General features: G+C 38.7%; 2 protein-coding genes and 1 pseudogene across 2 annotated transcripts; 2 read left to right on the top strand and 1 right to left on the bottom strand.

Annotated features, from left to right (window-relative positions):
* Window positions 1-4452: 4452 nt before the first annotated feature.
* LOC147299663 (uncharacterized) lies at window positions 4453-5251 on the top strand. Its single transcript, XM_086229753.1, has one exon. The coding sequence runs from the start codon at window positions 4521-4523 to the stop codon at window positions 5166-5168; it is 648 nt and encodes a 215-aa protein (XP_086085879.1). The 5' UTR covers window positions 4453-4520; the 3' UTR covers window positions 5169-5251.
* Window positions 5252-7491: 2240 nt separating this feature from the next.
* On the bottom strand, window positions 7492-8142 carry LOC147299662 (salutaridinol 7-O-acetyltransferase-like). The gene is given in 3 exon segments (XM_086231616.1): window positions 7492-7764; window positions 7767-7989; window positions 7991-8142. Coding segments are annotated over 3 exon segments (642 nt in total). The 5' UTR covers window positions 8137-8142.
* A 1375-nt stretch (window positions 8143-9517) lies between these two features.
* Window positions 9518-10860, top strand: LOC147299661 (BAHD acyltransferase At5g47980 pseudogene; annotated as a pseudogene).
* The last annotated feature ends 1816 nt before the right edge of the window (window positions 10861-12676 follow it).

Raw genomic sequence — 12676 nt, 5'->3', positions numbered from 1 at the left:
AAGGTCCCCCGTTTTCAACAAATATGGTGCGGACCATTGTTTTGCGCTTTTTGGATAGATCCATGTTTCGCACTTTTGAGGTGAGGACCCTTGCTCTTCGTGCTTTTGGGGTAAAGACCTCTACCTTTGCATTATTTTGGAAAAAGTCTATATTTCATGTTGTCTTGGGCAGGACCCATGATTTATATCTTAGTCGGATGTTTAAATCATTTGACATCGCGCGGATGAGAACCCATGTTTTGTTTGAATCATATGGGCGAAAACCCATGTTTCTAAACTATTTGGGTGAAGACCCGTGTAACATTTTGAAGATTGGCAGTGTTCCACCCTTTATCACTCACGATCCTGTGCATCTTTGAAATTGAGTAAGGACCCTTTCCTATGACTGTCATCACTTTGACGGTCCTTTACTTTTATGGAAGAGTGGTGGTATCACTTTTAGGACCTATCAATATTTTGTTTTGACTCCAGCATTGCTTTTCACAACGGTCCGTTTCAATTTGCAAATTGCTTGGATGTTTTCCTAACAAGTGTCAGTTTCAAGAAATAATTTAAACATGATATAAGAATGAGTGGTAATAACCTTAGCATTTTCCTTTTGAATGACCAAATGATGAGTGAAAATATTATCGAAGAAGTCCTTAATGCGTAGGAGCACGAGTGGGTGATCCCCGAGTTGAGAAGTGTCAAGATAAGTTAATGGATCCTAAGTCGGACCGTTCGAATATGGGTCCATTGGAAAAGTTCGCATCGGGATAGAGCCGCATCATGATAGAGCCGCATACGGATAGAGCCGCATACGGATAGGTCCGCATACCAATAAGTCCTTGTTTTTCAAAGGTCCGTTAGAAGCATGTGATGAAGAGGTGGAATCAAGCCGGGACTATGAATTCCTAGGTAGAGAGCGATGTGAAAGGGGCGGTATCGTTTTTCTATCGCCACCTACGTTCAGGTTCGGACCTTTCAGTGGGGGTCCCTCGTATTGCACTCCTGAAATTTCGGAGGGTACTTGGCGGATATGTGACACCAGATGGATCCGGCGATATCATTAGCTATACGCAATAGGTCCGCGACTTGGAGCGAGGTTGGTCCTTATGCTTAGAAAGTGCCCCCAGCGATGTCACGATCCCTTCCATAAAGCATATTGTATGGGTTCACCAATATGGTTTTTCTACCCACATCAAGAATATTATGAGAAGTTTAGTAAATCGTCAACTTTGAATGATGAATTTGAGAATTTAATTGCAATAAGAGTAAAAATAATATTGAAGGTAAAATCACAATTCTTATCTTTTTGATGGTCCTTCATCGAAGCAAGAGAGCGGACCCATTCCGAGTTTGGGTAGGGCTGTGCAACTCAAAGTCTTATAGGTCCGAATACAGACGATTCTGAATGTTGATGAGCCGACATGATGATGGATCCGCATGATGACGGTCCACATTCTCGCTCCTTTTGTTCTTGAATTATATAATTCCTAACTTTTATATTGGTATGAGACCTTACATCAAACAAGCTATGGGCTTAACCCAACATTTTTGGAATTGTGGCACCGGACAGATCTGACGATATCGTTAGCTATACTCAATAGGTCCGCAACTCGAAGGTTGGTCTTTAAGCTTAGAAAGTGCCCCCAGCGATGTCATGGTCCCTTCCATAAAACATATTGTATGGGTCCACCAATATGACTTTTCTATCCACATCAAAAATATTATGAGAAGATTAATTAGTAAATCTTTAACTTTGAATGGTAATTCAGAATTCAATCGCAATATGAGCTCGTTAGCATGACAATAGCAAAAATAATATTGAATGTTGTAAAATCATGATTCTTATCTTTTTTATGGTCCTCCATAGGAACAAGAGGGTGACAACCCATTGTGATTTTGGGTAGAACCATGCAACTCGAGGTCTCCTAGGTTCGTTGGCAGTAAAATTACACAGGTCCCATCGTTTGATGGTATTTGTGTTTTTTTTCCTATTCTTGGGTCTTCGTAGATTGTAAGATTGCGAAAATATCGCCTTTTATCAAGAGCTAGATTACACTCTTTCAGTAGAATAAATTTGAGAGTCACTCGAAGCGAAAAGTTCTTGAGTTCGGCTCTCAATGAAAGCACCAATTGTTGTAACACAAAATCTCCAAGTAGCTTGAGTCCAGAAATCTTCGGTCCTGAAAACATAGAAAACCTTCGGAGGTAAGGGGGCACCGGTATGGTGCCGGCCAAAGGCTCTCCGACGGTCAAGTTAGAAAACAAGATCAATTATCAACTCAAAGCATTGGCTTAGAGCTTTGAAATTACTTACCTTTGAATGATCTTATGATAGTCTATTTATAGGAGATGATGTAATCCCTATGGCCTTAGGATTGTAAGTTGATTTAAACTTGTAATCACCGGGAAGTATAATCCATATTGGATTGAACTCCTATACTTGAATCCTTGTTTGGAGAGGATTCAAGCCATTTAATTCGTATGAAAGTTGGTTTCCTAGTAGAACATGAAGTTCTTAGGTCCCTTTAGTCGTGGCTTGTATAGTAATACCTTCGTGAGCTTGCAATTGGAAGCGTCCGTGAGTTTGGATAGGAACATGGACCCATCCGTGAGCTTGAAGGAATCTATGGGTTCGGATGGTTCCATGGATTTGGGTGTGTCCATATGTTTGGAAGCATCCGGCCCTCCTAGATGCATGTGAAGATTGTTCCCCTTGCTCTGTGCTCAATGGGTCCTCCCATTTTATGGTGTTCATACCCCCGGTGTTGTTGATGATGGCGCCTTGTCCATGGGACCCTTTTAGACTTCCACAAGTATGGGTCCTATTGTTTGAGTCAAGGCACCTCCTTTGTTATAGGTAATAGAACCTTATCTATTGGTCTCATCGTATTTATAAGAGCATAGGTCCCATCATCTAAGTCAAGGCATCCCCCATTTATGTAATATCTAGGGGCCCTATGCCTTTCTCTAATTTCTCCGGACCCACTCCAAATATGTGACATAGGTCCCATGTAGAATTTATCTTTGGTCTCACAACATTCATAACTTGTAGGTCTCTCAAAACATAGGTCGTGTTCTTCTGACATCATGGGTCCTATATTTCATGCATTTTCCAATGGACCCATGAGAATGGATAGGTCCCCTCATTTCTTTATGAGAATGGATAGGTCCCATGCTAGAATAAACCATGGTCTATGCTAAAATATTTCATGGTCCCACAATCTCTCCAGCAACTCGTACACAAAAACCCAGACCAGCCTCTGAAAATTCTCTGCAAGATGAATTGAATCATTCGTTTTGTTTGCCTTTTATTACTCTTAACGATTTGATCTTATTTCATCTATTGCAACTTCGTTTGTTATTGCACATTTAACAGCTATATTTATTACTCTTTCCCTTGCATTTATTTATTGAAATTAAATGTATTCCTTCAATTGAAGAATGAATCAAGGAAGCAATTAATTTTCTAATCATTAAGGGTTTATTTTGGCTTTACTTCCTTTTCTTTTTATTTGAATTTTGTGGTCTTCATTTATGGCTTGATATTTCAACCGATACCATTGTCAGATCTAGATCTCCATAGTATTTAGTTTAGTTGCTCATTTTATTTAATATGAATTACAATATGAACACATCTTGACTTAAGCAAAGCTTTTAGCATTTAAGTCCTGGAATGCCCATGCATAAAAAGAGCCAACCACAGTCATTTGATTTTTTTTTTTTTTTTTGTTTTATTCTATTTTAATTATTTTCACAATCATTCCAAGTATGACCCATTACTTGGTGGCACGCCCCTTCTCGCACAGATTAAGTGATGCTATGGATCAAATCTAAGCCTAAATCATGAGCGAAGCATTTTTGACCATAACTAAAAAGTAATATTGTTTTCTATTTTAGGATATAGTAATATTATTTGTTATACATACAAAAGAGGCCAAAGGGTAGAGTATTGGTTAGGTTTATAATTTGAGTACCTGTTTGAAAGATTTTATAGATCAGGTACTAAGTTGAAATACGTCCTATAGTTCCATGAAGTCTTTTGTAATTGCCCTAAAAAAAATTATTCAAGGTAGTTGTACTCTTGAGATTGAACGAAGAAAGCCTGGATAAGTGCAACAGTCAAAGTGCACAAAGAAAACCAGGACCAGTCTCATAACCAATTTCAACCAAATCAGTGAAATCACACAGTAGTCGAGTCGTACACTCATTCCACGACAAGTTAACCGGACCAGCCAGTGATGTCGTTCCAAGTAACGGCTACTTTACCCGTTATAGCCAGTGACACCGCACCCCACCATCCCAACGGTCACTTTTCTCATTTCCCCTTAAACAAATTTATTAATTTCCTAACACTCACAACGTTTTACTTTCAAAAGCCCAAACTGTCTCTTCCCCTATAAATTCATTCATTCCTCATCACTCTCTCAGAACCACAAACCCCCCCTCCACAAGCGTCAACAACAATCATCAACAACCCAAACTTACTTGTGTTTCAACCTTCCACAAAGATTTGAGATTTGAGATTTCCAAAGATGCATAAACTTATTGTACTTTCTATTTTTGTTCTCTGTGTGTCACATTCCCATGTGGTACAAGCAGCCAATGCGCCTGCTCCTTCACCCACTACAAAACAGCTGCCGCCACCCTCTCCCCCGACTTCTCCTCCCACCGCTTCTCCGGAAACTTCTCCGGCACCCCCTTCGAAGCCTCCGACTCTGTCTCCGCCTACCGCTTCTCCCAAAATCTCTCCGACAATTTCTCCAGCGGCGGTCACACCGACCATCTCTCCAGCAAGTCCTCCTCCGGCGCCGGTTTCTCCAGCGGCAAGCCCGTCCGCAAATGGGTCTTCTCCGGTTCAATCCCCGGCGACCACTCCGCCTACTGCTTCCACTCCGGCTACGACTCCGGTGAGTACACCGGCAACAACTCCAGTCGGGGCTCCGCCAGTTGCAGAGAGTCCGGAGATAGCGGCAACCCCTGAGTCTTCAGCAGGCATTCCTTCGAGTTCGGCTCCGGCGGTGTTCCCATCAAGCAGTAGCCCACCAAGTCCGGCGCCAGCGAGTCTTTCACCAGATAGTGCGCAGGGTCCGTCTAGTGATGATTCCTCGGGTTCGGATTCGAAGTATGGGGTTCGGGTCATTTTGAGTGGGTTGTCTATTTGGGTCGCTTTGGCTCTCTAAATTTATAAGTTTTTTTTGTTTTTCTAGATTATTTATATTAATTCATATTTATCTATTTCTTAGAGTTATTTCTTCAGTATTTATTATTGAACATTGTATCATTTGTGTTTGAATGATAAATATTCGTTTACTTCTGAGTTCTGAGAGTATATATGGATTAGAATGTTACTATTCTCACCCCCAAACATCTCATCACTACACCCCACACCCCAAAAACAATCTTCAGATCGAGCATTCTTACCCGTCTAATTTATTTAATTCAGTTTTTAATTAAAAATTTTTGGAGGTCATGACCGGCCTCCACTGTCTGCCTTGGATCTCGATTGCTTTATTTAAGTTTTTATTTTATTTTTTAAGTTTCAGAAAAGTATTTTTTAAAAAATCTTGTTTTTTGCTGGATTTTAAAACAAGTCTTGTGGAAAATGGTGATTATTTTTATTTTTATTTTTTTATTCAAGATTGAGAATCCTCATACAAGAATTGAACCGAGCCAACGAGGGCCGAAATCCATATCTAACCAAATATTAATTACAACCATGATTAGCTAAAGAATGAGCAACTTGATTAGACTCACGCCGCCTAATTAAAGTGGCATCGAGCGCTGGTGAAGCTCTCCAAAATGTCTTTAAGATCAACTTGTTCGACACAGCCATCACTAGTCATTGGGGAGGTAATGCATGGTTTGCATGCTCGTACTCCTTCGAAAACTGCATCATCCTGTTAAAAAGCCCCTCACCATTTTCGACTATCTCCTGCATGACGTACATAGTTGTTCCTGGCATTCCATAAACCCTTACAAAGGAAAGCAAAATAATTTTTTTCCCTAGCCGATAGCACCACCATTGCATACCGATAGAAAACCGACCTCAAACCGCTCGTCGAAATAGAGCTCCAACACCTCACTTAGCGTTGAGAATTGCCAAACCGCTGGGCAAAGGGGCAGCTCCATATAGCATATAGTGTAGTTTCCACAGCACCACCACAACGCGAGCAGCGAGGGGAAGGTTGAATGGTTCTCCGGAATAAATTTGCATTACAAGGAATGATCTCATGACATGCAGCATCTCCACAAAAATATTTTAATTTTCCCCGGCACCATAAGAGACCAAATATCCATCCATATGTTTAGTGAAGAAGAAGAGTGCGAAAAGAGTGAATTTTAGAAGATGCTATTTGTTCCAATTTTCTTTTCTCAATTTTTTCTCTTAACTTATATTACATTCATGTATTAGACTCTTGTCAAATGTTTTGATATAAGAAATAAAAACAAAAACAAAACAAAAAAAAGTTGAGGTATAAACATTTTAAGTTTAAATCCCCTAGTCATCCCATAGTGTAGGTAGGGTTTAGCAGAAGCGCTAGTCATCCCACGTTTTAATTCAAGTGATCGATGTGGAAAAGGGTGAATTTTAGAAGATGCTATTTCAATTTTTTTTTTTTTCTTACCTTACATGACATTCATATATTAAACTTTTTCAAATGTTTTGATATAAAAAAATTTAAAAAAATTTGCGGTATAAACATTTTAAGTGCTTAATTTTTTACCCTATAATTAAGTTATAAGTTAAACTTAATGTAGCATATAAGTTGACCAAGATAATCCCAGTTAGTTAGGGATGACAAAATTTGTCGGCTCTTCTAATCCCGCGGGCCTTAATTACCTTGATAATCCAGGTTAATTTATAAAAATATATTATATAATACATATTTATAACTATATTTCAAATTTTATAATCTAATTTTGTTATGGGTTTTAGGGCTCGTTTGACACTGCTTCTTAAAAGCACTTCTAACTGCTAAGAAGCACAAACAAATTTTTATAAAAATTTTTAAGTGGTTCATGCAAAAGCATTTGGAAGTGCTTCCTCAGGAAGCACCTGACATGTGTTTCTCAAAAAACTTCTTAAAAGCGTTTTTATTCATTTTTGCCAAATACAACAAAAAATGTTTTTACTAATTTGAAAGCATTTTTGGCAGTTCTAAAAGCAGTGTCAAACGAGCCATTATATTTAATAGTATTATTTCATAATTTAATATTGTTGCGATGTAGTATGATGTGTGGTCAGTTTTATCTATACTATATTATGTATTTATGTTAATTTGGTGTCATATATTTGAATAAGAAAAACAGTTAAAAAAAACAAACGATATGGGGAGCAAGTAGGATCCCTGTATTATTTAGGTAAACGTACTGATCAGTCTCATATTGGATAGGCAAAGTGTCTATTAAAGCCATAAGTATTTACTGAATTTTTGCACCTAATAGCTTATATTTTTAGGATAAATATTCAATATGGTATTAAAGTCACTAGACAAATTGCTCTTATATTGGTGGAAAACGAGATGCAGCACCAAATTCAGGAAGCCTTAGCTGATCAATATCTTTGGGGTAGTGAAGGGTTATTTGGGCCCAACAATTGATGAACGTGCATAGGGTGGAGGCATCAACAACCTTATGTGAAATGTTCAACCCAATTGCCATTCCACCACACTCAAACATGTTGCCTTGTACAAGCACCAGTGGACTTGTGCCTGCTGGGTCTCTAGACTTGACTTCAATTGGAAGGAAACGTTTCAACATTTTGGCATCTGGGTGTGTTCCAAAATCTCTGATAAGAAACAATTGACTTGTGCTTGGACAAATTCGGCTCCATCATCGTTGCATTCGATCATGACATTATTACCTTTAATTGATCTTCCTGCTAAAGGGTAGAAGTGAGTGAGAGTTTTGGCTAATGAGTCTATTAGATGCTGACATCTAAATTTGTTGGCCATGGCATGGTGGGTAGCTTGAGCAGTGAACTTACTAGAAGTAGTACGTAGGATTGGGATAGAAGAGGAGGAGTGGGATGTAAGCTTCAGCAGCAATGATCTGATCGAAAATAGAGAGCTTAAAACTTCTAAGGCGATGAGGAGTTGGAGAGGATGGTTTGATTGTTTGCCTCTCAATGATTTCTACCTTGATCATTTCTGTGGCTATCTTTAGGTACTCTAATCTCTATCTATATACGTCTAGAGATTATGTAAACAATAGTTGTGAATTGTCCTATTTATACCAACATAATTGTACATGAATATGGAATATAACATACGTACGTACACGTACATTAGGTTTGAAATTATCCAATGAAATACTTTTCTAGTGTTCACCAATTAAAAAAAGATATACGTTTCTAGTGCAAACCCCCTGCCTGTTTGACCACAGTTGCCACCCCCTAATTTCATTTTTTTTTTTTATTAGTCCAGCCCCTAGTCAAAGTCTGACCACAGAAATTTCTTAGTCTTTAGTTAGAATCTTAATCGAAAACATTGTTTGGCAATTCTCTTTGACGACTGCCTTGGCTGCTGGCTGTGAGTTAGAGATATCTAGCGGTGGAAAAAGCGATGCAGCACCAAATTCTAGAAGCGAATGGCTGTTGTGGCCCAACAATATATTGACGAATGTGCAGACTGTGGATGCATCAGCAACCTTTGTGAATTGCTAGCTCGACCCAATTGCCATTCCACCGCACTCAAAAATGTCCCATAAAAGTTTTTTCGTTGCAATGATCATGGGGCTGCATTTTTTGAAACCTGGGTAACAGGCGGAGCCATAAAATTGTCTTCAAGCTAGGAGATGCGAACGTGATGAAGTAGTCTCTTTAAGACATTTTATCAAACACCCTTTAAAACAAGTATAAATAGAATATCTCAAAGAAAACACCTCAATTCCCAACTATTCATCTGGGAATAAATAATTGTTTGACGTGAGCTATGATTATGATATTTCTGGATATATTTGATTGATGATTTTTAGTTTTTAACTGTAAATAAATTTGAAGTAGCTGTCATGACAAGGGAGAGATGAGAGTGTGGGAAAGAAGTTAAGAGAAAAAAAATATTATAGCGTCTGGAATGGACACATGCATAATGTTCATAACTTCATAATTGCTAGTAATATTATTTTATGGGAGTAAATGAATGTGCTAATGGTGTGACTTTTCTTCTTCTTATTTTATTATCATTTGGTGGGACAAGTTGGAGTTATATGTGGCTTTTCTAATTTGAAGTGTGAATGTGAAACATGCTTTTAGCTCGCACAAATGAAATGGAACAAAAAGAACCAAACAAACCATCTGCATAGCGAATACATACTAAACAAAACAATTCAAGAGAGTTAAGTAATAAAATTATTTGGATGATCCCAATCTAAAAAATGCATAGTGATACATAATGTATAATTTAGACAATAAGCCAAATAGAATAAACTTCATTGCGCAAGGGGGCTGTCCTTGTGTGGGAACTTTGTTTCTTTATATGCAGGGTCTTTATCATGAAACTCAGTAAGTGTTGAAGCAAGCAAGATCAAGATGGGTTCTGAGATGGGTCCTGAGATCAAAGTTGAAATCATACAAGAGGTTACAATTAGACCATCCTCTCCAACTCCTGATCACCTTAAAATTACCAACCTCTCTGTTTTTGATCAGCTTACTCCTGAAATTTATGTCCCACTTCTTCTCTTCTATCCCAGAAATAGTGAGGTCCTGGATCATCATTCTTTGGTTGCTGACAGATCCAAGCTTCTACAAACATCACTATCTGAAGCCCTCACTCACTTCTATCCTTTAGCAGGAAGTTACTAATATAATGTTTCAATCTGTTGCAATGACCATGGGGCTGCATTTATTGAAGCCAGAGTCAACTGGCCCATATCCAAGATTTTGGACAAGCCAGACCTTGGGATGCTAAAGCAATTGCTTCCAACTGATATCCAATCCACACAAGCAGAGGCAGGCCATCTTCTACTTGTCCAGGCCAACTTGTTTGAATGTGGTGGATTGGCAATTGGGGTCAGCATTTCACATAAGATCACTGATGGGTTTACACTCAGCACATTCATCAATAGCTGGGCTTCCATTGCCCTTGCCTCCACTACTACTGATCATCATGAACCACCTCCTGCTGCTGCAGATTTTGGGGCTGCAGCTTCTCTTTTCCCACCAGTAGAATTCCTCAACTCACCCCCAACTACAGCTGTGGAATTTGTAAGAGCAAAGGTTCTAACAAGGAGGTTTGTGTTTGATGCCTCAAAGATTGCTGCTCTCAAGTCCAAAGCTGCCAGTGCCACCGTGCCAAACCCCACACGCGTTGAAGCAGTGTCCGCGCTCATTTGGAAATGTGCAATGGAAGCATCAAGATCAAACTTGGGTTCCGTGAGGCCATCTGCGTGGTGTCAACTGGTGGACATGCGGAAAAAACTGGGCCAGCCCTTGGCAGAGAACTTATTGGGAAATCTTGTGGGGTTCTTTGCAGGAAAGACTGATGAAGAAAGTGAAGTAGATGTTCAGAGCTTGGTTGCTAAACTCAGGAAGGCATTGAGGAATTCAAAGAACATTATGCTAATGGAGTAAGTGGGGGTGATGTATGTGAAATCTTCACGGAATTTGGGAACCTCATGAAAAGGGGTGATATAGACAACTATAATTGCACCAGTTGGTGCAGGTTTTCCTTCTATGGAGCCAATCTTGGATGGGGAAAGCCATCATGGGTGACTGTTCCAAGTCTACATTTCAAGCATATGATTATATTGATTGATAGTAGATATGGTGATGGCATAGAAGCGTCTTTGACTTTCAAAGAAGAAGACATGGCCATAATTGAAACCAATAAGGAGCTGCTTGCATATGCTTGTCTTAATCCAACTATCATTTAGTACCCAAAAGAACAATGCCTCTTGTGTTTCTTACTAGATCAAATGTTATGCTGGACCTTTGATGATCTCTCATTGTTTTGATGCTTGTACACTCAGTTTGTACAAATAAATTAAAGTCCGGTACGTGCTTTCATTACATTAGTAAAGGGGTGGCAAGGATCAATCTGATGCTCTAGTAGATGCAGGGTATAGTGGCAGATCCTAGCTATGTATTCCACAAGCAGTGATTTATAATCAAGGAACTGCTAGGATTAAGTTTAAAATTAAAATGTTCTTTCTCCATCTGCAAACATATATACCAGCAACTTTCTTTTCATTTTGGAGAGTAAGAGTTAGAATTTTATCAATGTAGACTCCATCCGTCGCCAAACAGAAAGATGGGTCATCAACATAATTTACTGCCTCTGCAGCATCTATCTCCAATATAACATCATGAAGGCCTAAGCCAGCTGCAAATTGAAGACCAACAATGGTTGCCAATGCCATCCATTCAAATAGACACAAACACAGTGTTCCAATCCAAATTATGAGGCTCCTTGCAGTTGGAGTTAAACTTATTTGAGCCTTTCTCATTATTATGACAATTTGAGGTGTGAACATGAATTAACTATAGCACAATATAAAAGGAATATAAGTATCAAAGATTCCTTTTGGCATAAAACAAAGGTAAACAGATAATTAAGCTAACCAGACCTATTAAAACTTAGAAAGTTAAAATGTCATATTCTTCAAACAATACTACTTAAGCAAGTATTTATGTATGACACTGACCTATTTATTATTTATGTTTGTGGCTCCTGTCATATATGTGTTCATGTTAACTAATGATCAACCTCTTGGTTCAAATCTTGTGATCAAACCTAATTATTATACACATTTAAAATAATCAAACAGAAGTTTGGCTTTTATCTCGCAGAAGTTATCCTTGTGAGTTAAATCCGAGTCTTTAAATGAAGGGTCGTCATTGTAATGCAAGCCAAGCAGGGAGCAAGAGCAAGAGCAAGATCTATATGAAAGGATCAAGGAGTATGGGAACCTTATGAAAAGGGGTGATATAAACAATTATCAATGTACAAGTTGGTGCAGGTTTTCCTTCTATGAAGCTAATTTTGGATGGGGAAAGCCTTCATGGGTGTGTGCTCCTAGTGCACAATTCAAGCATATAATTCTATTGATTGATAGTAGAGATGGTGATGGTATAAAAGCATCTTTGACCTTCAAAGAAGAAGACATGGCCATAATTGAAACCAATAAGGAGCTGCTTGCGTATGCTTCTCTGAATCCAACTATCATTTAGTACCTAAAAGAAAAAGGACTCTTGTGTGTGTGTGTGTGTGTGTGTGTGTGTATGTGTGTGTGTGTGTGTGTGTGTGTGTGTGTGTGTGTGTGTGTGTGTGTGTGTGTGTGTTTTTCGGTACAAATAAATTGAAGTCTGGTGCTTTCATTACATTAGTCTGGATCAACGAGGACTCCATCCTTCGTGAAATAGAAAGTTGGGTCATTAACATACATTACCGCCTCTGCAGCATCCATCTCCAGTATAACATCATGAAGGCCTAAGTCTACTGCAAATTGAAGACCAGCAATGGCTGCCAATGCCATCAATTCAAATAAACACAAACACAGTGCTCCAATCCAAATAATGAGGCTCCTTGCAGTTGGAGCTAAACTTATTTGAGCTTTTCTCATTATTATTATTATTATTACAATTTGAGGTGTGAACATGAATCAACTCTAGCACAGTATGAAAGGAATATAAGTATAAAAGATTCCTTTTGGCATTAAACAATGGTAAACAAATAATCAAGCTAACCAG

The sequence above is a fragment of the Dryas octopetala genome, chromosome 1 (assembly GCF_963921425.1).
Source record: "Dryas octopetala chromosome 1, drDryOcto1.1, whole genome shotgun sequence".
Taxonomy (NCBI): Eukaryota; Viridiplantae; Streptophyta; class Magnoliopsida; order Rosales; family Rosaceae; genus Dryas; species Dryas octopetala.
The sequence above is the reverse complement of the archived record's forward strand: the minus strand, read 5'-3'. Positions and strand labels throughout refer to the sequence as shown.